This window comes from Dermochelys coriacea, chromosome 14 (genome assembly GCF_009764565.3).
Source record: "Dermochelys coriacea isolate rDerCor1 chromosome 14, rDerCor1.pri.v4, whole genome shotgun sequence".
NCBI lineage: Eukaryota > Metazoa > Chordata > Testudines > Dermochelyidae > Dermochelys > Dermochelys coriacea.
The window spans coordinates 32,815,856-32,840,260 of record NC_050081.1 but is presented as its reverse complement, the minus strand read 5'-3'; the positions used below and the strand labels follow the sequence as shown (position 1 = coordinate 32,840,260).

General features: G+C 49.3%; 1 protein-coding gene across 2 annotated transcripts; it reads left to right on the top strand.

Annotated features, from left to right (window-relative positions):
• The first annotated feature begins 202 nt into the window (after nucleotides 1-202).
• Nucleotides 203-15,573, top strand: LOC119842843 (zinc finger protein RFP-like). Of its 2 annotated transcripts, none has more exons than XM_038371530.2 (7): nucleotides 203-674; nucleotides 3,853-3,948; nucleotides 4,801-5,031; nucleotides 6,245-6,267; nucleotides 10,299-10,426; nucleotides 11,973-12,005; nucleotides 13,900-15,573. In XM_038371530.2, exons 1-7 carry the CDS (start codon nucleotides 258-260, stop codon nucleotides 14,412-14,414), a joined length of 1,443 nt encoding a protein of 480 aa, XP_038227458.1. In that variant the 5' UTR covers nucleotides 203-257; the 3' UTR covers nucleotides 14,415-15,573. The 2 variants fall into 2 exon arrangements, with proteins under 2 accessions (XP_038227458.1, XP_038227459.1); XM_038371531.2 differs by having other exon boundaries at nucleotides 205-674; nucleotides 10,311-10,426.
• The last annotated feature ends 8,832 nt before the right edge of the window (nucleotides 15,574-24,405 follow it).

Genomic DNA, 24,405 nt, shown 5'->3' with positions numbered 1-24,405 from the left:
AAACTTCCCCTCTCTGCCCCCCTAAAACACCAGACAGAGATTGATTTGTTTCCCTGAGCACCACCGCTGGGGATTTTACGTGGCTCCCTGCCCACAGAGAGAGTCACATTTCTCCCCAGACTAGAGCCCTCCCTAGACTGAAACTGTCAGCCACAGCTCACAGGAACAGCAGCAAATCAGCCAGATCTAAGGGGAACGCCCCGTAGGCTGAGCAGAGGCCAAACACAGGGAAATGAAACTAACCCTGTCACACCGCCATGGCCGCAGACAGCCCTGTACTAAGTCTCCAGGATGAACTCTCTTGTTCCATCTGCCTGGAGTATTTCAAAGAGCCGGTGTCTATCCACTGTGGGCACAACTACTGCAGGGCCTGCATCAGCCAGTGCTGGGGGGAGACGGATACAAACTTCTCCTGCCCCCAGTGCAGAGAAACTGCCCAGCAGAAGCTTTTCAGGCCCAACAGGGAGCTGGGGAAAGTTGTAGAAATAGCCAGGCAGCTGAGTTTACAGGCCACAGTGACTGCCGGAGGGGAGCAAGGGTGTGAGATACACTGGGAGGCCCTGAAACTCTTCTGTGACACAGATCACCAACTAATCTGTGTGATCTGCAGAGAGTCGCAGGTTCACAGAGCTCACACGGTGTTCCCAGTAGAGGAGGCTGCCCAGGAGTACAAGGTAAGGCCTGGGTGTCTTGTGTTTCAGCGTAACAGCCGTGTTAGTCTGTATCCGCAAAAAGAAAAGGAGGACGTGTGGCACCTTAGAGACTAACACATTTATTTGAGCATAAGCTTTCGTGAGCTACAGCTCACTTCATCGGATGCATTCAGTGGAAAATACAGGGGGGAGATTTTATATACACAGAGAACATGAAACAGTGGGTGTTACCATACACGCTGTAACGAGAATGATCAGGAAAGGTGAGCTATTACCAGTTTTGTTTTGTTTTGATGATAGTTATTTTCTATATTTTGGCTGGCATAGTGCCCCAGTGAAAGTCCCCAGAGCAGGGGGCAGCCGGCCCGTGCCGGACGCTTGGAGTGAAGTGAAAAAAACAGTGGTATAGTGACTGAACCATGACAGCATCACTTTGGCTGAAGACAGGTTCTAGATAATGCATAGTCATGGATCCCGAGGACAGCTAGCAGAGTAGCATTGATGGCGTAGCAGTTAGCATGGCTGCTTTCCAAGCAGTCTGTCTGGATTCAGTGCCAAACAAGTACGGTGTTTTCCTCAGCTCTTCCCCCTGCTTTTACCACAGCAAAGCAGTGTTGCCAAGTAGAGAGAGGAGAGGTGCTCCCTTGCCATACCGAGGGTTTTGTGTGGAACAATGGATAGCGTGCTGGACTTCTAGGGAGCAGTGCCTGGCCTGCCCGCATGATGACAGTCATTCAAAGGTTGTGTGTTCAGATCCCACCAGAGTCACTTTAGCTGCTTTCCTGGCTACCATTGTGGCTTTTACACAATAGGTAGGTGCCTACCAAATTCACGGTCCATCTTGGTCAATTTCACAGTCATAGGATTTTAAAAATCGTAAATGTCATGATTTCAGCTATTTAAATCTGGAATTTCATGGTGTTGTAACTGTAGGGGTCCTGACCCAAAAAGGAGTTGGCCGTGGGGGTTGGAGTGCTGTTGTTGCTGGCGGTGGCACTGCCTTCAGAGCTGGGCAGCTGGAGAGTGCTAGCTGTGGGCCAGGAGCCCAGCTCTGAAAGCAGAGCCGCTGCCGGCAGCAGTGCAGAAGTATGGATGGCATGGTATGGTATTGCCACCCTTACTTCTGCACTGCTGCCTGCTGAGCTGGGCCCTCAGTCAGCAGCTGCTGCTCTCCGGCCGCCCAGCTCTGAACTCAGTGCAGAAGTAAGGGTGGCAATACTGCTACCCCCTTAAATAACCTTGCAACCCCCCTGCAACACCATTTTGGGTCAGGACCCCCAATTTGAGAAACGCTGGTGTCCCCCATGAAATCTATATAGTATAGGGCAAAAGCACACGAAAGACCAGATTTCACAGGGGAAGACCAGATTTCACAGTCCGTGACGCGTTTTAGTGGTCGTGAATTTGGTAGGGTCCTAGCAATAGTCAGCCACTTGAGTGCAGCCAAATGGAGCCAAGACAAGGGCCGAAAGGTGCACCTGGCTACCAGTAGGTACAAGCCTCTACTTGCATCTCCGCTGCGCAGGGAGATGTGTTTAACCCCCTAGAGAATTAAGGAAAAAATGGGAAGGAGAAAAAGAAATCAAAGCCTCTTCAAATGGCTGAGGCCAGGTACAAACAAGCCTTCTGCGGCTGCTCCTTTCTGGCCTATCTGGGTGCCCCCTTCTGGCCATACCAGGGTTGGGGCACTGCCACTGAGCAGTGGGGAGCTGGGGTCCAGCAATCCCTGGCCTCATATTGAAGAGACTAACTTAAAAGCTCTCCACTAACTTAGGTGTTGACTCTTTAGCCACCCCACCTTGTGCAGCAGCCCCAGTATTTAGCCTTCTTGTGTGGGTTCTCCTGCCGGGGAGAACGGGCCCTGCTGGGCTCCATTTGAGGAGGAAACCTGGGCCGGAAACAATTGTGGTCAGCTGGTCAAGCTCGTGCCCCAGCAGCTCAGGCCAGTGCTTCGACGAGTGGGGGAGGCAGCTGAGGAGGGTGGCAGGCCCGTGGCCTTGGGCCCCAGAGAGGGGAAGAGAGGAGGTGGCCAGACACTCGTCCTGGCAGCCTCGCCCTGCTCTCCTTCTCCTCTCAGATGGGCCCTCCTTCCCTCAGAGTGGCCATGCCCACCTCTGGCACCTGGATTCTCCCCCCATCTCGAGCAGGGAAGCCCCCTGTGCCAGGCGTTGCACGGCCCTTTCCCAATTTGCTGGAGGGCTCTGCCCTGGAGTGTAGGTCTTGGAGGAAAAGGCAAAGACTTGTCTCAAAGGCTGATTTTCCAGAGATGGCAGCCAGGGAGCTGCTCTGCTTTGACCTAGGCTCTGCTTTCACCCTCTCTATTGACAGTGAAGATGAAGATTAAACCACCTTTAGCCCTTCGGCTCCACATAAGGTTTCTGTTCACCCTGAGCTGGCTGTAAGACACCTGGGCTAGGATGTGGCTGGTGTAGCACCCAGTGAATGTCCCCACCAGAGACTGTCCCTGGAGTGGGTGGCAGCTGGTCTGTGCTGGACTTTGGAAGCCAGCCACCAGAGCCCCTCAGGGGGGATTTGCCCCTGACCTCAGGAGAGAAGTGAAAAAACCAGTAGTGTAGATAATTGAACCCTGCCAGTGCACTTTGGCTGCAATCTGGCTGAAAACAGGTTCTAGGTAATGCATAGTCATGGATCTTGACATCTCCCAGTAAGGCAGCATTGGTTGTGTAGTGGTTGGCATGGCTGCTTTCCAAGCCGTTCGTTTGGGTTCAATTCCCAGCCAGCTCAGTGTTTTCCTCACATCTTCACCTGCTTTTACCACAGCAATTTCAGTGTTGCAAAGTAGAGAGAAGAGATGAGGTGCTCAACCCATCCATGGTGCAATGGAAAGTGTTTCGGACTTCTAAGTAACAGCACCTAGTATGGTTTGGTTTGATAGTCATTTGAAGGTTGCAGGTTCAAATCCTCCCAGAGTCACTTTAGCTGGCTGCCATTCTGGCTTTTACAGAATAGGAAGCCGCTGGAATATGGCCAACTGGGGCCAAGAGAAGGACAGAAAGGTGCACCAGGCTACTTGGCCACTCTGAGGGGAGGAGGGTCCAGGCCAACCGGTGCCAGAGGGAGGCCCTCTCTTGTGTACAGGGCTCGGTAGGGAGGACAGACTCCCTGATTCCTGCTGAGGAAACTGTCCACAAACACACACAAAAAGTTAGTTCCAGCCATGCTATTTTTCTTTGCTCAGAAACAAATCCAGACCCGGCTGCAGACTCTGAAGGAAGAGAGAGAAAAGCTCCTGGAGTTGAAAGTGTCAGCAGAAAGGAGAAGCCGGGAGTATCTGGTACGTGTGTCCAGTGTTATCACTCAGCAGAGACATGGTATGGGAGTTTGTCTCCCTGGATGAGTGTGGGGATGGGTGTGTGTGTGTCTCTGACCACGTTTGGTGGGATCACGGGGAACCAATATTCCAGTCAGTTCCTGCCTGGGGATGGTCTCACGTGGCTTAAACTGACCTTTGCCCTCCCTGAATTCTGGGCCCTCCATGCAAGTTAGAGCAGCCTCGGGGTTGCACCCTCCCCAAGGGGCCCGAGTAGCAGAGACCAGCTGGGATGCAGTGGGCTTTTTCCACACTGCTGTTGTACCTCTTATTCCATAGGCTGGGAGCAGGACTATTGTAGAACATAAATGCCATTCTCCCCTGGTCAGGGCAACCCACAGCACTGGGTTATTCTCAGCGTAATTTAAAAAGGCCTGAGAATTGGGCTTCCCGTGTCTGTGCATGTTGCCCTTTGGGGATATCCCTGTCTCTCTATGGGCTGGATTGTGCCAGTGACTTCTACCCTTCAGTGTGGCTAGACCAGATCCCAAGGATCTCAGAACAGCCCTGAGGGAGCTCAGCAGCTGCTACAGCCATGATAGAGATGCAATTGCTACTTTGGCCAGTGCAGGCTGTGGGGCCATGGCCCTACCTCCTCCCTTCCCAGACATCAGAGAAAGTAGGACCAAGGTGGATGTTCTGGGCAAAATCTTCTCTCTGACAACTCGGAGAAAGTTCCTCTCTAAATGGCGAGTTCTGAAGTTTGGATCTGCATTGAAATTCGCCCCATTGCACATTCAGGGCCCATGGAAATATCCTCTGACCCTCTCCACATCCCTGACCTGCCTTTTCCCTCTTTCTGTCTGTTCATGGCAGGAGAAGACAGACGCCCAGAGGCAGAAGATCATGTCTGAATTTGAGCGGCTGCGCCAGTTTCTGGAGGAACAAGAGCGACTCCTGCTGGCCCGGCTGGCAGAGCTAGAGAAGGGGATGACAAAGATGAGGGATGAAAATGTCACCAAACTCTGTGAGAAGATTTCCCATCTCAGCAAGCTGATCCGTGAGATGGAGGGGAAGTGCCAGCAGCCAGCAAGTGAATTCCTGCAGGTGAGACCTTGGCTCCTGGCACAGAATTTGGGAAAGCAACATAGAAGTAAAAAGAAAAGGAGTACTTGTGGCACCTTAGAGACTAACAAATTGATTTGAGCATAAGCTTTCGTGAGCTACAGCTCACTTCATCGGATGCATTCGGTGGAAAATACAGTGGGGAGATTTATATACACACACAGAGAACATGAAACAATGGGTTTTATCATACACACTGTAAGGAGAGTGATCATTTAAGATGAGCCATCACCAGCAGGAGGGGGGGAAGGAGGAAAACCTTTCATGGTGACAAGCAAGGTGGGCCATTTCCAGCAGTTAACAAGACCTGCTGGTGATGGCTTATCTTAAGTGATCACTCTCCTTACAGTGTGTATGATAAACCCATTGTTTCCTGTTCTCTGTGTGTGTATATAAATCTCCCCACTGTATTTTCCACCGAATGCATCCAATGAAGTGAGCTGTAGCTCACGAAAGCTTATGCTCAAATCAATTTCTTAGTTGCTAAGGTTCCACAAGTACTCCTTTTCTTTTTGCGAATACAGACTAAGACGGTTGCTACTCTGAAACCTGTCAACATAGAAGTGAGACTTATGAGGTGGGGGGTCCAGGATTGAAACCTCCCCCTGTAACTGACTGTACATATTGCTTAAATGGAAATCTTCTTTATCACTTCCCTTTGGTCTTCATTTTATTGTTCTGAATTTTATGACTCATAGTTTGTCAGGGGACCGAGATCAGGAAAAAGGCGTTGCTTAGTTAATAGAGATTTTATTTATTTATGCACATGTATCTAGAAATGTTTATGGCCCACATCGCTGCGGAGTCTAAGCACCTCAGTAGTGAACAAATTTATACTCCGCTTGGCAGGCTGGGAAATATTATGTGAATCACACTATTGCATCCATTATAAAGCTGGAGGAACTGATGCACAGCCAGACGATTCACTAAGTCACTAAGGGTGTCCAGGGCAGTTCAAGGAACAGAGCCCAGATCTCCTGTGTCCAAGTTCAGCGCTTTAACCACAAGGCTGCTGGCTGGAACAGGAGCCCGGGCTCTGTCTTTGCAATGCGATGGTGCTAACTGTGACACTGCCGAACACACCTCTCTAGGAATAGGGTGTGTGCCCCCTTCACCCGTGGGACATAGAAACAGGTTCAATGATTATGCGTTATTTGTTATCACTGTGAGACTGAGCTTCCTTTCTTCTCTCTAGGATATCAGAAGCACCCTGAGCAGGTACGTGGCATCTTCTCAGTCCCCTCTCTCGCTTCACTGTGCTTGGGCCCATGTCCAATCCTCAAAGCATGCAGGGCAGGGTATTCAGGCATTTGCCCCCCTCTGGTGAAACAAAACTTGGGCTTGATTCTCTTTAATTATTAACCTGAATATAGGAACATGCTATAAATACTCCATGGCTCATCTGTGCCATGACAACTGGCACTGTCTACACCAGGGGTTAGGCCAGTAAAACTGTATTGCTCAGGGGTGTGGATTTTTCACACTCCTGAGTGACGGCGTTATACCAATGACAGGTTTCAGAGTAGCAGCCGTGTTAGTCTGTATTCGCAAAAAGAAAAGGAGTACTTGTGGCACCTTAGAGACTAACAAATTTATTAGAGCATAAGCTTTCGTGAGCTACAGCTCACTTCATCGGATGCATTTGGTGGAAAAAACAGAGGAGAGATTTATATACACACACACAGAGAACATGAAACAATGGGTTTATCATACACACTGTAAGGAGAGTGATCACTTAAGATAAGCCATCACCAGCAGCAGGGGGGGGGGAAAGGAGGAAAACCTTTCATGGTGACAAGCAAGGTAGGCTAATTCCAGCAGTTAACAAGAATATCAGATTTCAGAGTAGCAGCCATGTTAGTCTGTATTCGCAAAAAGAAAAGGAGTACTTGTGGCACCTTAGAGACTAACAAATTTATTAGAGCATAGCTTATGCTCTAATAAATTTGTTAGTCTCTAAGGTGCCACAAGTACTCCTTTTCTTTTTAAGAATATCAGAGGAACAGTGGGGGGTGGGGTGGGAGGGAGAAATACCATGGGGAAATAGTTTTACTTTGTATAATGACTCATCCATTCCCAGTCTCTATTCAAGCCTAAGTTAATTGTATCCAGTTTGCAAATTAATTCCAATTCAGCAGTCTCTCGTTGGAGTCTGTTTTTGAAGCTTTTTTGTTGAAGTATAGCCACTCTTAGGTCTGTGATCGAGTGACCAGAGAGATTGAAGTGTTCTCCAACTGGTTTTTGAATGTTATAATTCTTGACGTCTGATTTGTGTCCATTCATTCTTTTACGTAGAGACTGTCCAGTTTGGCCAATGTACATGGCAGAGGGGCATTGCTGGCACATGATGGCATATATCACATTGGTAGATGCGCAGGTGAAGGAGCCTCTGATAGTGTGGCTGATGTGATTAGGCCCTATGATGGTATCCCCTGAATAGATATGTGGAGAGAATTGGCAACGGGCTTTGTTGCAAGGATAGGTTCCTGGGTTAGTGGTTCTGTTGTGTGGTGTGTGGTTGCTGGTGAGTATTTGCTTCAGATTGGGGGGCTGTCTGTAAGCAAGGACTGGCCTGTCTCCCAAGATCTGTGAGAGTGATGGGTCGTCCTTCAGGATAGGTTGTAGATCCTTGATGATGCGTTGGAGAGGTTTTAGTTGGGGGCTGAAGGTGATGGCTAGTGGCGTTCTGTTGTTTTCTTTGTTGGGCCTGTCCTGTAGTAGGTGACTTCTGGGTACTCTTCTGGCTCTGTCAATCTGTTTCTTCACTTCAGCAGGTGGGTATTGTAGTTGTAGGAATGCATGATAGAGATCTTGTAGGTGTTTGTCTCTGTCTGAGGGGTTGGAGCAAATGCGGTTATATCGTAGCGCTTGGCTGTAGACAATGGATCGAGTGGTATGATCTGGATGAAAGCTAGAGGCATGTAGGTAGGAATAGCGGTCAGTAGGTTTCCGATATAGGGTGGTGTTTATGTGACCATCGCTTATTAGCACCGTAGTGTCCAGGAAGTGGATCTCTTGTGTGGACTGGTCCAGGCTGAGGTTGATGGTGGGATGGAAATTGTAGAAATCATGGTAGAATTCCTCAAGAGCTTCTTTTCCATGGGTCCAGATGATGAACATGTCATCAATGTAGCTCAAGTAGAGTAGGGGCATTAGGGGACGAGAGCTGAGGAAGCGTTGTTCTAAGTCAGCCATAAAAATGTTGGCATACTGTGGGGCCATGCGGGTACCCATCGCAGTGCCGCTGATTTGAAGGTAACCTTCAAAATCAAAAACGACCCATCACCCTCACAGATCTTGGGAGACAGACCAGTCCTTGCTTACAGACAGCCCCCCAATCTGAAGCAAATACTCACCAGCAACCACACACCACACAACAGAACCACTAACCCAGGAACCTATCCTTGCAACAAAGCCCGTTGCCAACTCTCTCCACATATCTATTCAGGGGATACCATCATAGGGCCTAATCACATCAGCCACACTATCAGAGGCTCCTTCACCTGCGCATCTACCAATGTGATATATGCCATCATGTGCCAGCAATGCCCCTCTGCCATGTACATTGGCCAAACTGGACAGTCTCTACGTAAAAGAATGAATGGACACAAATCAGACATCAAGAATTATAACATTCAAAAACCAGTTGGAGAACACTTCAATCTCTCTGGTCACTCGATCACAGACCTAAGAGTGGCTATACTTCAACAAAAAAGCTTCAAAAACAGACTCCAAGGAGAGACTGCTGAATTGGAATTAATTTGCAAACTGGGTACAATTAACTTAGGCTTGAATAGAGACTGGGAATGGATGAGTCCTTACACAAAGTAAAACTATTTCCTAAATTTGTTAGTCTCTAAGGTGCCACAAGTACTCCTTTTCTATTTCCCCATGGTATTTCTCCCTCCCACCCCACCCCCCCACTGTTCCTCTGATATTCTTGTTAACTGCTGGAATTAGCCTACCTTGCTTGTGGCACCTTAGAGACTAACAAATTTATTAGAGCATAAGCTTTCGTGAGCTACAGCTCACTTCATCGGATGCATCCGATGAAGTGAGCTGTAGCTCACGAAAGCTTATGCTCTAATAAATTTGTTAGTCTCTAAGGTGCCACAAGTACTCCTTTTCTTTTTGCGAATACAGACTAACATGGCTGCTACTCTGAAACCTACCTTGCTTGTCACCATGAAAGGTTTTCCTCCTTCCCCCCCCCCCTGCTGCTGGTGATGGCTTATCTTAAGTGATCACTCTCCTTACAGTGTGTATGATAAACCCATTGTTTCATGTTCTCTGTGTGTGTGTATATAAATCTCTCCTCTGTTTTTTCCACCAAATGCATCCGATGAAGTGAGCTGTAGCTCATGAAAGCTTATGCTCTAATAAATTTGTTAGTCTCTAAGGTGCCACAAGTACTCTTTTTCTTTTTGCGTTATACCAGTGTAAGTTTGTACTGTAGACCTGGATTTAATCCAAAGAGTGACAGAGCTGTAGTGATCCGCCAATTCAAAGTGTCTGTCAGGGTGGACCCAAAATGTATTTCAGGATTCTGGCCCTGTCAGATATCAAACAGCAAAGAGATGGAAAATTTTCCTGTGACTGCTTTATTTCCATCATTCAGCTTCCAAGCCCACAGGACTGAGCTATCTTGCAGGTAGCATTTCCAAGGTGCAATAGGGCCATTAACCAATCCTTTGTATTGTGATGTTTCTTGATGGCCCATCTGATTTTGACAGTCCTTCTGGGTGGGATGAGGGGACAATTCCCATGCCTGGGTTCCAAAATTCACAGCAAACATTCTCAAAGTTGTAGAGCAAAACCTACATATTTTTTATAGCATGGAATATCGACATTACAAGTGAGATTAGTGCATGCAGCAATTTACAAGCATTTCACAGAATCTCAATACTAAATACATTCTTATAAGACTAATAGCTATTCTGAGCAAAATTAACACACAAGTGAACTGGTCAGGTCTCAAGCTATGAGTTTTCCAGTTCTTAGCTAATGCCTGCAGCCTGGGCAACAGCTGGCATCTGGCCTGCCAGCGTCACAGGGGTCACTATAAAAGAGACTTGCTCTGCCATTGGTTGGGCTGGACCTGTTCTGAGGCTGGGTTACACAGAGAAATGTGCTCAATTTAACAGCTTTCACAGCCCATCTGCTTCCACTGACATGTGATTGATATTAAATGATGAATGCCAAAATAATGGAGAATAACAATGAAGTAATCAAATGATGAATCAGAACAGCCTGTCTCGTAGGTGTGAGAAGGGGCAATTCCAGCGGCCAGTGGAGATTTCTCCTGAGCTGGAGAGGAGACTCAGCGATTTCTCTCTGAAAATCCTTGTTCTAAAGGAGACGCTGAAGAAATTGAAAGGTACGACCAGGAGGGGATCTAGGAAGGGAAATAAAAAGTTGTCTCTAGAATTGTGGGATTTGCTGAGCGGTGACCAATCAACTGCTAATTTAAAAAAAACAGAAAAGAGATAGATCAATATTCTTGAATGAGGGTACTGGGCTGGCGAATTTTCTAGGGCAAATGAAATTCTGATTTCGAAACTACTATGATATGAATGTGAATCATTGTCACCTTAACTTGTTTGCCTGAATTATAGAGGAATGCAATCTCTCTGGAGGAAGCAAGCGTTACGGCCAAACAGAGTGCTCTGATCATATTTCTGCCTGGGCTGAATTTCAGTCTGGCCTCAGTAGAAATTCCCTGGCCATAAATAAAGTTCATGACTGATCAGAGAGGACAAAACAAGTCGGATGCATGAAGTCCTCCTTACACCATATTAAGTGGACTTAAGTCATGCATAGGTTGATCATTCTACATGGGGGAGGGGAGACATTTCACATTCACTCTTAAGCCTTGTCTACACTGCCACTTTACAGCGCTGCAACTTTCTTGCTCAGGGGTGTTAACCTCCCCCCACCCCCGAGCGCTGCAAGTTTCAGCGCTGTGAAGTGGCAGTGTCGACAGTGCACCAGCGCTGGGAGCTTCTCCCCTTGTGGAGGTGGTTTTATTACAGCGCTGGGAGAGCTGACTCCCAGCGCTGGCATGCCCTTAGGGCTTGTCTACACTTCCATTTTATAGCGCTCTAACTTGCTGGCTCAGGAGGGTGAAAAATCACCGCCCTGTGCGCAGCAAGTCTGGGCCGTGCTCCCAGCACTCAGTGCTAATCCCCTTGTGGAGGTGGATTGGCGGCATTGCGGTGGTGGAGGGGAGGGGGGGACCCTTCAGTGTTGAAGACCGGAGCGAGTGAAGGACCCGACGCCGAAGTGCTGCTAAAGACCCGGAGCACCGCCGGGTGAGTACCGGGGGTGGCGCCTTTTTTAATCTCCACTTCCCCCTGTTTTTTCCACCTGGCGACGCCACTGCCACAGGAACGCTCCCGTGGCAGCGCTTTGAAGTTTCCAGTGTAGCCATGCCCTTACTTTTTCTTTCTGTCTGGGTATCTCTGTCTCTTTCCTTCTGCGTTTGGCCCAGCCAGCAAGCACATGTATCCTGATTATTTGTAAAACTGTGCCTTCAGTACTAAAGCTGGTCAAAACATTTCATTCAAAAAAATTTTGGTAGAAATTCCCCCCCCTCCCAAAAAAACCACTTCCAAAACCACAAAGAAAACAAACAGAAACAAACCCGCCTGATTTTGTTTTTATATTTTTCCCCAAAAAATTCTCTAAATTTTGATTTTCCAGGTCGACATCCCCTGCCCCATTCTTTTTTGGCACCGAATACAAGTGGGGTATTTTTGTTTTGTTTTTTCACTTTTACATTTTTCTTTCTCTTTTGCCACCGTGTAATATTTAAACACTTCTTCTCGCTATGTCCCCAAATTCATCCCAGCTCTGGTTATGGACGGCAGAAATCCCGCCATAATGTGACAGCATGACATCTCATCTTTCTCCTCTCTCTCTAGACACCCTGCCCTCCGAACTGGAGAGAGATCGGGGTGAGTCTCTGGGAAAGGTGGGGCTGGGGAAGAAGGCTGCAAATGGGAAGAGATCATAACAGTTTGTGTTGGTGACCCTGGATTCACTTGCTGAAGAAGCTTCTGAGATCAAACAAAACCAAAGCTGCTATGACTAGAGAATGGGCATTCCAGAGTGGGGGACGGCTTTAAACACTTCAGCATATTAATCCCTTAACTGGTTGGACCAAGCCCCTTGCTGTCTCCGGTCATCCTCTTCGATCTCTCTCTCTTGCTGGGTTGTGGGGTCTCCCTTCACCCTGTCCTTGGGGACTCTCTCCTGGGTGCTCCATCTCGTCCACCCAGGTGGGGAGGAGACCCTCTCCCGCTGGTGCCTCCTTCTTTTCCTCCCCTTGTGGGCTGGAGGCCCTTTCTTGTCCTTGCCATCCATCCCCCATTCACCGGGGCAGGGGAGTGTCTCATCATCCCTCCTCCGCCTTCCACGTGCTGCTGACCCATCCCTTTGCCCCATGCCCAGTGTCAATCCCCAGCCCCTTCCTTCTGGAGTGGGGTTTGCACAATGTCCCTCCTGTGTAGGGTCCTACCAATTTCATGGCCTTGAAAAACGTGTCACAGACTGTGAAATCTGATCTCCCGTGTGAAATCTGGCTATGATGGGGGAGGGACAGGGCTGGGGGCGCCCCAGCCTTGGGCTCCCACTGTGGGCCAGGCTCCAGCTGCTAGTCCCAGTCCAGGCTGGGGAAGGACAGGACTTCCTCTTCTCCCGCAGGGGCTGCCCTGAGAGGTGGGTCAGACTCACCTCTGGGAACCTCCCCCAGGTGCAGGAAGCTCTGCAGATGCTGGCTGGGACAGCTCCTGATCCCCCCCCCCCCCATACCCTGCAACCCTCACTTCTGGGCTGCTGCTGGTGGCACTGGCTTTAGAGCCTGGTGCCCAGCCAGCAGCCGCTGCTCTCCGGCTGCCCAGCTCTGAAGGCAGCACCACCAACAGCAGCAAGGGTGGCAATCCCACAACCCCCCTACAATAGCCTTGTGAACCCCCCCAGGCCCTCCTTTTGGGTTGAGACTCCCACGGTTACAACACTGTCAAATTTCAGATGTAAACACCTGAAACCGTGAAAATCCCACGACTGTGACATTGACCAGAGTAGATCCCTACCAAATTTATGGTCCATTTATTTGCCATCTTCTGCTTCCTCTCTCCTGGATGGCAGGGCTGGGGAGGTGTCTCCCCAGCAGCCCTCCCTATAGGTGCCGACTCCGTGGGTGCTCGGGGGCTGGAGAACCCACAGGGAAAAAAATGGTGGGAGCTGAGAACCCACCGGCAGCCCCCCATCAGTTCCCCCTCTGCCCCCAGTGTTTGCTGTCTGCTGGCAGGCCCAACTCATCAGCACCTCCCCCATCCTCCCTGCAGCCTCCTGCCCACTGGGAGGGGGAGGAAGGGGGGCACACGTGATGGGGGGAGGGGGTGGAAAGAGGCGGGGTGGGGTGGAGTGGGGGTGGGGAGAGGAGGGATGGGGTGGGGCCTTGGAGGAAAGGGTGGAGTGGGGGTGGGACCTGGGGGCAGAGCACCCCCCCTGCACATTAGAAAGTTGGTGCCTGTGGCCTCCCTCCCCTGCTCTCTCCCTGCTGCCGGGAGTGGGGCAGCCCCAGCAGGGGGACCAGGGAGATGCAGCCGGGGAGGAGGCAGAATCTGCAGCCAAAAACGTCAGCTATAACAGCACCTCTAAGGCCTGGGAGGAAGCCATGGAGAAATCCCTGCTCAGCCCCAGCACAGAGGCAGCTCCCTGTGGGGGGCAAGGCAGGAAATCGGGGAGGGTCCCAGCCGGGTCGGGGCTGCTGGGGAGTGTGAGAAATGGTCCCAGCCTCCCCCAGGGCCGAGCTCTGCCCCTAACGCTCTGATTCTCTCTCCCCAGCGAGTGTGACTCTGGATCCAGACACAGCTCATCCCCAACTCGTCCTGTCTGAGGATCGGAAAGGCGTGAGGAGGGGACACAAGCAGCAACTTCTTCCCGACAATCCAGAGAGATTTGACGCTGAGCTCTGCGTGCTGGGCTGTGAGGGGTTCACCTTGGGGCAACATTACTGGGAGGTGGAGGTGGGGGATGGAGGAGGCTGGGCCGTGGGAGTAGCCAGAGAATCTGTGAGGAGAAAGGGAGAGTTTATCTTTCGACCTGAGAAGGGGATCTGGGCTGTGGGACAGTGGAAGGGTCGGTACTTGGTTATCACCTCTCCTGCGACCCCTCTGTCCCTGAGCTGGGTGCCCAGGAAGATCCGGGTCTCTCTGGACTGTACACAGGGGCAGGTGGCATTTTTTGACGCTGATAGTGAAGCCCCGATCTTCACTTTCCCACCGGCCTCATTCATGGGGGAGCGAGTCCACCCCTGGCTCTGGGTGGAGATGGGATGCCAGCTCAGGCTGTGCCCCTGAGACGTGGGGTGAAATTCACCGCTGCACCTTTCCTCCAGGCAGAGGCTCCCCCAGCACCTGGACTCCCCGTTTCTGGGATTCTGGCCAAGTGCAGGAAACCTCTGAACTGACACAACCTCAGGTTGCTGGATGTGATTAGGGCAGAGAGCCCAATCCCATTGCCTAGTCTGGACCTAGCCACTCTGATTCTGGAGCGCTCTGGCAGTCTGCAGATCCGATGGAGGGAGAGGGAGCCACAGGGTAGGGACAAAGGTGGGGACTGGAGAGCAGTTTTACTCCAGTGACTTCACTCCTGATTTACACCAGGAATGTAAGAGGGGAATTCCCCATCAGAGGGGAATCAGCCCCAGTGACTCCCAAGAGGTCACTCCTGATTCACACTGGAGTGAGTGAGGCCAGGAGGAAATCACCTCCAATTGGAGTGACTCCTGATTGACACTGGTATGCATGAGAGGGGAATCAGCCCCAATTATTCCAATGGGAGACATGGCTAGAAAGGGGTAAACATCCTGCAAAATAAATAATCCTCAAAAGACATGTAGGGAGATAATGTTTGTGTTTTTGTGTATTTACATATCTTTGAGTAGGTTCTACAATGTAATTAACAGTCCCTGTCTATGCTGTATTCTGATAATTCAGAGGTCAAAAGAAGAGCCTATTATTTAAATGAATTGTAAACATGGGATATCTCGGTATTCATCTCTCTTTGAAATGTACTTTGAATGGTGGAGGAACAAGCAAATGGCCTTATGTTAATTTGTATAGCTAAGTACTGGTGATGTACCTCCTTCAAAGTCACCTAATTACCTTTTGTTCCCTGAGTAACTCCAATTTGTCAAAATGTATGTTGTATAATGAATGAATGAAATGAAATTGTATAAAAGATCCTTGGATCCTGATTCTGTCATCTCAGATTTGCTTAAGCGTCATCAGGGGAAGTTTGAGTCGCAAGATTGAGGTCCCACTATGCTGGTACTCACTGAAGGTGATATTGGACATTGGACTATAATCTATGAAGTATTTCTGAAAGAACTCTTTGCAACCACAAAGCTCACCATCTCTGCTATGAATCTGCACCTTAATAAATTGAACTCATGTCTGTATGTATATTGATTTTTTAACCATACTCTCTGTCTTTTGTTTTTAAATAAATTTTAATTTAGTTAATAAGAATTGGCTGTAGTGTGTATTTGGGTAAGATCTGGAATATTTATTAGCCTGGGAGGTAATGTGTCCAATCTTTTGGGATTGGTAGAACCTTTTCTTTTATATGATGAAATAAGATTTACAGAAATTTTCAACATATTTTATGTGGGTACCTGGATAGAGGCCTGAGGCTGGATCACTTTAAGGGAACTGTGTTGTTTGGACTTCTGAGTAACCAGTGAGGTAATAAAGAAGCTGTTTTATGCTGGCGTGGTAAATCTAAGTATTGGAATATCCACCAGCTTTATGGCGATTGTCTGCCCCATTCTTTGCAGTTCACACTAATTGAGTGACCATAGCTGCCTGCACTAGGACCCCGGTCACAGTACTCCTGATTGACACTGGTGTGAATGAGAGAGGAATCAGCGCCAGTGACTCCAATGGGAGTGACTCCTGATTGACACTGGTGTGAGTGAGAGTGGAATCAGGCCATGTATCTTGTATCCCAGATAAGTTACTGGGCATCACTTCGTACACAGTCAATAAATAGATGCTAGCACCTGTGAGTTCAATGGCAGATGCACTCATTGTATGCCAGAGCTGCTCCTGGTCCAGCGTGTCTAGGCAAGGTTGACTACAGCTGTGGAGTGGGAGAGACTGGCCCAGGTTGTCTTGGCTGGGTTGGTGCGATCCAAGTCGAGGGCACTGAACAGGATTCCCCTTTCTGTGCCTGTGTGTTTCTGTGGTGCCGGCTGCCACTGTCCCAAACCCATATGGGCCGTAGCCGCGTTGAACCCTGCAGCAGCTGCCATGATGATCTTTATTCGGTCATGTCTGTGCAAGGGCTGAGGCTGGCTCCAGTTCTGCAGGGTGGCCTGACTCCAATGTGACCCCCACAGGGGTGCGCACTGTGAGGCATCTACAGTGAATAAAGGCATCCCAGCTCAGGGCAGGCTCCCCCAGTGAGCGGGCTTCCAATCAGGGGCACTGGAACAGGGGCGCCAGGGGCTATGGCCCCATCACTTTTAAAAGTGGAGGGGGTCTGTGGGGACTAGAACCACGAGGGCCGGAAGCTCCCTAGACGTGGGATGACCACCGGTGCCCGGACCGCCCCTCCCCTCGAGGCCCTGCCTGCTCTCTGCCCCTCTCCCTGTGGCCCCGCCCTCGGTCCTCCCCCATTCAGCCCCGAGTCCTCGCCCCACCTCTTCCCCCACGGCCCCGCCCTTGCTCCGCCTCTTCCTGCTCCAGTTCCCCCGAAGCCCCGCCCACCAGCCCACCCCTCACGCCTCTCCGCCCCCTCCCTCCATCACCCGGGGCTTGGGCTGGCCGGCCTTTCTGCACCTCTGCAATAGGGCTGTGTGCCTGACCCCATGAGCCCTGTGGAGAGAAACACCACAGAACGTACCGCCTGGGAAAGTCAGACTGACCGCTTCCCTCGTGGCCCCTGGTGACCTGTGTAAGCCCAGGAAGAGTTCCAGGAACTGGACTTCCCTGCCAGCTGTAGTGATGGACCTGCCTCTTGGCCTGCTCTTGGACGCCTGACCTTGGCTCTGACGCCTGGTCCCTGACTTTGGCTCTGACCCTTTGCTCTGCCTCTGGCTCTGACCTTTGGTGCTGTTCTTGGCCTCTGACCGCCACTGCTGTCACTGCTAGGCCTGACTGCCACTGCTCTGACCATTAGCCCCTGAGCACCCAAGCCCTGGTCATGAGACTAGCTCCTGCCTCTCAGAGAGGGGCCTAGCCTACAGCGACAGAAAACCCCCTTCCATCGCTGTAGGAATCATCTGCATGACAACACTACAGGGGCCCAGCTACGGCCCTGTAGCTGCGCCACTGTGGTACCAGCAGTGTAGACGTGGCCAGTCTCCTGGGGGATAGGCCACTAGCAGCTACAGCAGTAAAACCCAGAGCAACTCAGATTGTTTCTGGAGGTGGGGCACGGGGATGACACTGAGGTCCAGCAGCATTTAGCTGGGTCTGCAGCCTGCCCACAACTAAGCTCCACGCCAGAGAATGAGGCTGTACTTTTCTACCTTCTCCTGTTCTTCCCTGAGCGCCCCTCCCCTCCCCCTTCCTTTGTGGTCATTTGTCTTGCTTTGTGCGATGAGTGAGAGAAAAACGGATGAAGCAGTGGGGAAAGATGAGAGTTTCTTTAATTTTCCTCTTAGTTGGAAATGTCTGCTTGATGAACATTCCAGGCATGTGGGCCTTTGGTTTGCACAAGCAGAGGCCACATCCACACTACAAAATTAAGTCGATCTAATTCATGTTGGCATACAGCCCCCACAGCAATTACACTGCACTTTGCTCCTTGTGTCAGCATTGCACTTCCTCACTGGGAGCAGTTGTACCGAATGTACTGTCAGCATGGGGCATTGTGGGATGGCTACTGGAGGTCGGTAGCAGTTGACGGAAGCAATGCCGTGTCTACACTGACACTGCATTGACCTAACTACATCGGCCATGACTCTATGCTGCCCATGGAGGTGGAGTTATTAAGTCGCCATAGCTGGGCAGTTTCATCAGTGGGAGTGAAATTTTAGTGTAGATACTGTCATAGTTAGCCTTACATAAACTGCCTAACTCTGTAGTGGAGACCAGACGAGAGAGAGACAGAGAGCGCATACTGCCAGCGTCCAGGTACCATGCTGGAGGCTGAAAGCAAAGAAACAACCGTCTCCATTTGTTTCTGGTTCCTCCTGTGTTCAGAGAAAAAGGATTTCGTATGCCCCTTGTCAATAAACAAAAATACATCAGCGAAAATACCAGACTCCATTGTTAATGTCTACTCCCATCTGGAACCTCCCCAGGCCCTAAACTTCGACTGTGGCCGGTTACCAGCTGTGTCCACCCAGACCCACAGGGCCCCAATCTGACCCTGATCTGTTCACATATTGCAAACCTTCCCCACTCTGGCCTAGGGTTACCACCTTTGAAATGGAAAAAACCCAGCACCCGTCCCCACACAAGGCAAACCCATGGCAACCTCAACCCCTAACCACAACGAAACCTCGCTCCCCCCCTTCAATAGCCACTTATAGTATCTACAAAAAGAAAAGGAGTACTTGTGGCACCTTAGAGACTAACAAATTTATTTGAGCATAAACTTTCGTGAGCTACAGCTCACTTCATCGGATGCATTCAGTGGCAAATACAGTAGGGAGATTTATATACACACACAGAGAACATGAAACAATGGGTTTTATCATACACACTGTAAGGAGAGTGATCACTTAAGATGAGCTATTATCAGCAGGAGGGGGGAGGAAGAAAACTTTTTGTGGTGCTAATCAAGGTGGGCCAGCAATGCCCCTCTGCCATGTACATTGGTCAAATTGGATAGTCTCTACGTAAAAGAATAAATGGACACAAATCAAACATCAAGAATTATAACATTCACAAACCAGTCGGAGAACACTTCAATCTCTCTGGTCACTCGATTACAGACCTGAGAGTGGCTATTCTTCAACAAAAAAACTTCAAAAACAGACTCCAACAAGAGACTGCCGAATTGGAAATAATTTGCAAACTGGATACAATTAACTTAGGCTTGAATAGAGACTGGGAGTGGATGGGACATTACACAAAGTAAAATTATTTCCCCATGTTATCTCCCATCCCCCCAACCCCCCACTGTTCCTCAGACGTTCTTGTCAACTGCTGGAAATGGCCCACCTTGATTATCACCACAAAAGGTTTTCTTCCTCCCCCCCACTTCTTGCTGGTAATAGCTCATCTTAAGAGATCACGCTCCTTACAGTGTGTATGATAAAACCCATTGTTTCATGTTCTCTGTGTGTGTATATAAATCTCCCCACTGTATTTTCCACTGAATGCATCCGATGAAGTGAGCTGTAGCTCACGAAAACTTATGATCAAATCAATTTGTTAGTCTCTAAGGTGCCACAAGTACTCATTAGATAGCCAGTGTATTGTGAGAATAATGCAAAGCTTTAGACGCATGTAAAACAAACCCAGCAGATTAGATTACTTTTTCTGGCAACGGGCAAATGCATAAAAAAATGCCCAGGCCGGCATAGGCACAAGAACTAGAGATGCAGGGGGTGCTGTTACGTGGGGTTCGGCTGCTGGCCCCACATGTGGGGTTCCGGCTGCCGGCCCTGCACCCGGGCTCCGCTCCTGGTCCCGCAAACGGTGTCCTGGCCCCGCCCCCGAAGCTCCACTTCTGGCCCCCCACGTGGGGTCCTGGCTCCTGGCCCCACTCCTGGGGCTCTGCTGCCAACCCCACGCTCAGGGTCCCAGCCCTGCGCTCAGGGTCCCAGCTGCCGGTCTCAGCTCCCTTACCCCTGTCCGGGTGCCCCCCTCCTGAAGACAGGGCCTTGCTCTCGGCCCAAGTTCGGGGGCGGGGTGTGTGTGTGTGCAGACGCGGTAAGGGAGCTGGCTTTCAGCACCCCACTATTTTTTTTTTTAACCCTAGTGTGTTTTTATTAGAAAGCAGGACAGGTGGGGGGCAGGGTGCCTGTGGCAGTCACAGCTCGAGGGAGATGATGTCCGAGCAGTGGAGCATCGCCTCCCTGTGCATACCCAGCGGGGTCTGTAGGTCGGACACCTGGCAGTTCAAGATGTCGATGTCTGAGGTGCCGAAGAAGGCCGAGACATTGACTCTCCCTACTATTAAACATGTTCCAGCCCAACTGCAGGCCGGTCAAATACAGGCCAAGTGGTAACCCCATTCTGCCCCCGCCCCCGACAAAACACCAGATTTATTCTCTTCCTCCCACAGTGTCACCCCCAGGGGTTTAAGGCGATAAGGTTCTCTGCATAGAGAGGGTCACATGTCTCTCCACCGCCCTGGGGCTGGAACTGCTATTCAGGACTCATTACAGCCCAGCCAGCCAGCCCAGCCAACAATTCCCCCTGCTAGCTAGATTTGCTGCTTCCTGGAGAAGCCCTCAGCCATGGCCACTGTCGAGAATCTCCAAAGAGAGCTGACTTGTTCCATCTGTCTGGATTATTCCATATACTGCGGGGCACAATTTCTGCTGAGCCTGCATCAGCCAGTGTTGGGAGGGATCAGGTAGAAACTTCTCCTGCCCCCAGTGCAGAAAAACACCCCAGAGAAGAAACTTCAGGCACACCAGGGAGCTAGGGAATGTTGTCAAAATAGCCAAAGGGCTGAGTTTCCAGGCAGCCAGAAGCTCAGGAGGGGAGGGAGGATGTGAGCAACACCAGGAGGCCCTGAAACTCTTCTGTGAGAAGGATCAAACTCCCAACTGTCTGGTTTGCAGAGCATCCTGGGCTCGCAGAGCCCATGCGGTGGCTCCCATGGAGGAGGCTGCCCGGGGTTATAAGGTAAGAACTTAAGAACGGCCAGACTGGGTCAGACCTGGCAGTTCCATATCTTTACATTCCTCCAGCTCATCCCTCTTCCTTCAGAGCCTCCAAATGGGCCTGGATTTGGCCTGAGCAAAGAGAAAGTGATTTGGGGTGGGGGGGTTCAGTTGATGGGTGTGCAACATGCACACAAGTTTAGTTTGGAGATTTTTTCATGGGGCAGAGGAAGTTGGTCTCTTTCTCTTGTGAGTCCTGTGCATCAGGGATGACTCCTGCTCTCTGAAATACTAGAGAACGCAATAGTGATCAAACCTAAACTGGCAGTGGTACAAGTTCTGTAGCCGTAGATAAGGGTCTTACCTTTTCTGGGTACAGGAATGGGTGACAGGGGATGGATCACTTGATGATCACCTGTTCTGTTCATTCTCTCTGGGGCACCTGACATTGGCCAATGTTGGAAGACTGGGCTAGATGGTCTGACCCATGAAAAAATCTCCAAACTAAACTTGTGTGTATGTCACTCTGAAGGAAGAGAGGGATGAGCTGGAGGAATGTAAAGATATGGAAGAGGGTAGAAGAGAGGAATACCTGGTAGGTGCCCATTGTTGTGACCCAACAGGGACATGGGTGCTGGGGGCTCTCTCCCTGTGTGAGTGTCACCCTCAGACTGTCTGGGGATTGCGTGTGTGTCTCTGTGAGCACGTGTCACCTGTTGGGATTGTACATGTGGGCGTATGGCCCTCTGTAGGCTGTGCCTGCCCCTGCACTGGGGCTAGGTCCAATCTGTAGCAGCCATGGGCAGCCAGCTACAGCACCAAGGGGGGTGTGGTGAACTCCCCTCTGGGCAGTCCAGGGTGTAGGGCCTTTGTTTTGCCTCCCTTCCCATGGGGGGGGGGTGAGTATTAGTCTGGAGTAGTGATTCTCAACCTTTCCAGACTACCGTACCCTTTTCAGGAGTCTGATTTGTCTTGCCTACCCCCAAGTTTCACCTCCCTGAAAAACAACTAGCTTACAAAATCAGACATAAAAATACAAAAGTGTCACAGCATGCTCTTACTGGAAAATTGCTTCCTTTCTCATGTTTACTTATATAATTATAAAATAAATGGTGACCCCAGGTTAAGGAACACTGATGTAATATACAGAGCAGTATAAACAAGTCATTGTTGGCATGAACTTTTAGTTTGTATTGACTTTGCTGGTGCTTTTTATGTAGCCTGTTCATCAGCTATCAGGGTTGGAAAGGTCCTCAGGAGGTCATCTAGTCTAACCCCCTGTTTAAAGCAGGATCAATCCCCAATTTTTGCCCCAGATCCCTAAATGGCCTCTCAAGGATTGAACTCACAACCCTGGGTTTAGCAGGCCAACATGCAAACCACTGAGCTATCCCTCCTCCGCCCTATTACAAAACTAAGGCAAATATCTAGATGAGTTGACATACCCCCTGGAAGACCTTTGCACACCCCCAGGGGTATATGTACCCCTGATAGAAAACCGTTGGTCTAGAGTCATTGTTGTGTGTGTTGGCCAGTCCCAGGATAATAGCAGCCACTCAGCTGTACTACAGGCAACCTGGAGTTTGGAGAAGCTCATAGTCTTTTCTATGGGCTCTGAAACCTCCCTGCTTCCTCCGATTGTGCTGAAATCTGGTGTGTCTCATATAGGGTGGATTGATTCAAATCACCAAGTGGGAAACTTGGCTTTAAACCATCCCTTTGAATCAACTTTTCCTTTAGTACTTTATTTTTGGAAGAAAGAGGCATTCTCACTGGTTGAGATTACCACTAAAACATGTAGATTTACAACTCAATAGAGCCTTTGCACTAGATTTGGTACCTTTTTTTGCTACCTAAGAGGGTGCACTCTATGTACATTCATTTAGCAATTGCATAGCTAAATATTTTCAGCTTCTTATGAATTGTACATTTGTAGTGTGTTAGAAAATGGAGACTGATATATTGTTTATTTACTAACTAATTAACTTTTTGTTCACATGTTGTTTGTCAAGCTGCATTAGGAAGAAGAAAAGCAGTACTTGTGGCACCTTAGAGACTAACAAATTTATTAGAGCATAAGCTTTCGTGAGCTGTAGCAGCTCACGAAAGCTTATGCTCTAATAAATTTGTTAGTCTCTAAGGTGCCACAAGTACTGCTTTTCTTTTTGTGAATACAGACTAAGACGGCTGCTACTCTGAAACCTGCATTAGGAAGGTAACTGAAACTTAGTTAAACACACCAAACAATTTATTTCTATTAAAACAAAACAACCCTACATAAACTTCTCTTGTTGACACTCGTTTCACATTTACAACTAAATTACAATAAGTTTAGGCTTTAATATGTTTTGTATTAAATACAGATTTCTTTAAAAAATATTATACTTAAACTAACAAAATAAAAAAAATCCAGTTTAAATTAAAATCCATTTTTCCTCTTTATTAAAAAAAATAATTGATTTTTATCCATTCTGGTCTTATGGGGCTGCAGGACAGGGGCCGTAGTCCATATGTAAGGTTATTTCTGCTGGTTCCCCAGATACAGCACCCCTAACAAAACAGCATTGCTTAAGGTTGACAGATTCTACCAGGAAATTATTATTTTATTTTACAATCATCAGGCTGTGGCTTGGCAAACCTAATCTTCAAATGGGGGATACTGGAATTTAAGATTAAATTTATAATAAAATGTTGTGGCTTCTGTCCAAAGCTCGTGGCACACAGCAGAGGTTCCTTGCATCTCTCCACCCCCACCCTCCAGGGGCCACTCTCCTGTCCCCCTCTATTTCAGGGACTCCCTGCAACTCCCCCAATCTCCCCCATGCCAGCAGCTCTAGGTGTACCCCCATTCACCCTTCCCCCAATGTCAGGGTCCCCTAACGCCCCCCCCCCACCAGGAATTCTGGTTGCACCTCTCCCCACACACCAGGGTCCCCATTCTCTCCATCATGTACTCTTTCTTCTTTTGCCCCAAAGTACCTTTCTTCCCCTCCCCCTGCATGGGAAGGGAGGGAGAGAGACAACTGGTGCCTCTCTCCCTCACCTGGGAGGAGAAGCGTAGCCTTCTCTGCTTGCTTTAGCTTTGTTGACTGTAGGCGTTTCAGTCCCCTGGAAGGTGGTGTTTGCTGGTTGTAAACTTGCTTATCCACTTTGTGGTTGAGTTTGTTGCTCTCCCTGTAAGGATGTAAAGGAGGCCCTGGGCTCCGTGTTATGTTAACTGTGAAATGTCCTTCTAGGAAAAACCTCTCTCTAAAATCTGGTTTCAGAGTAGCAGCCGTGTTAGTCTGTATTCGCAAAAAGAAAAGGAGTACTCGTGGCACCTTAGAGACTAACAAATTTATTAGAGCATAAGCTTTCGTGAGCATACGATGAAGTGAGCTATAGCTCACGAAAGCTTATGCTCTAATAAATTTGTTAGTCTCTAAGGTGCCACAAGTACTCCTTTTCTTTTTTCTCTAAAATCTGAAACTCTAGGAACAATTTGGAAGCTAAACAAACAGGCCCAACACATCGTGGTTAGCAATTTAACAGGTTTAAATGGGAAGAAAGGAAAG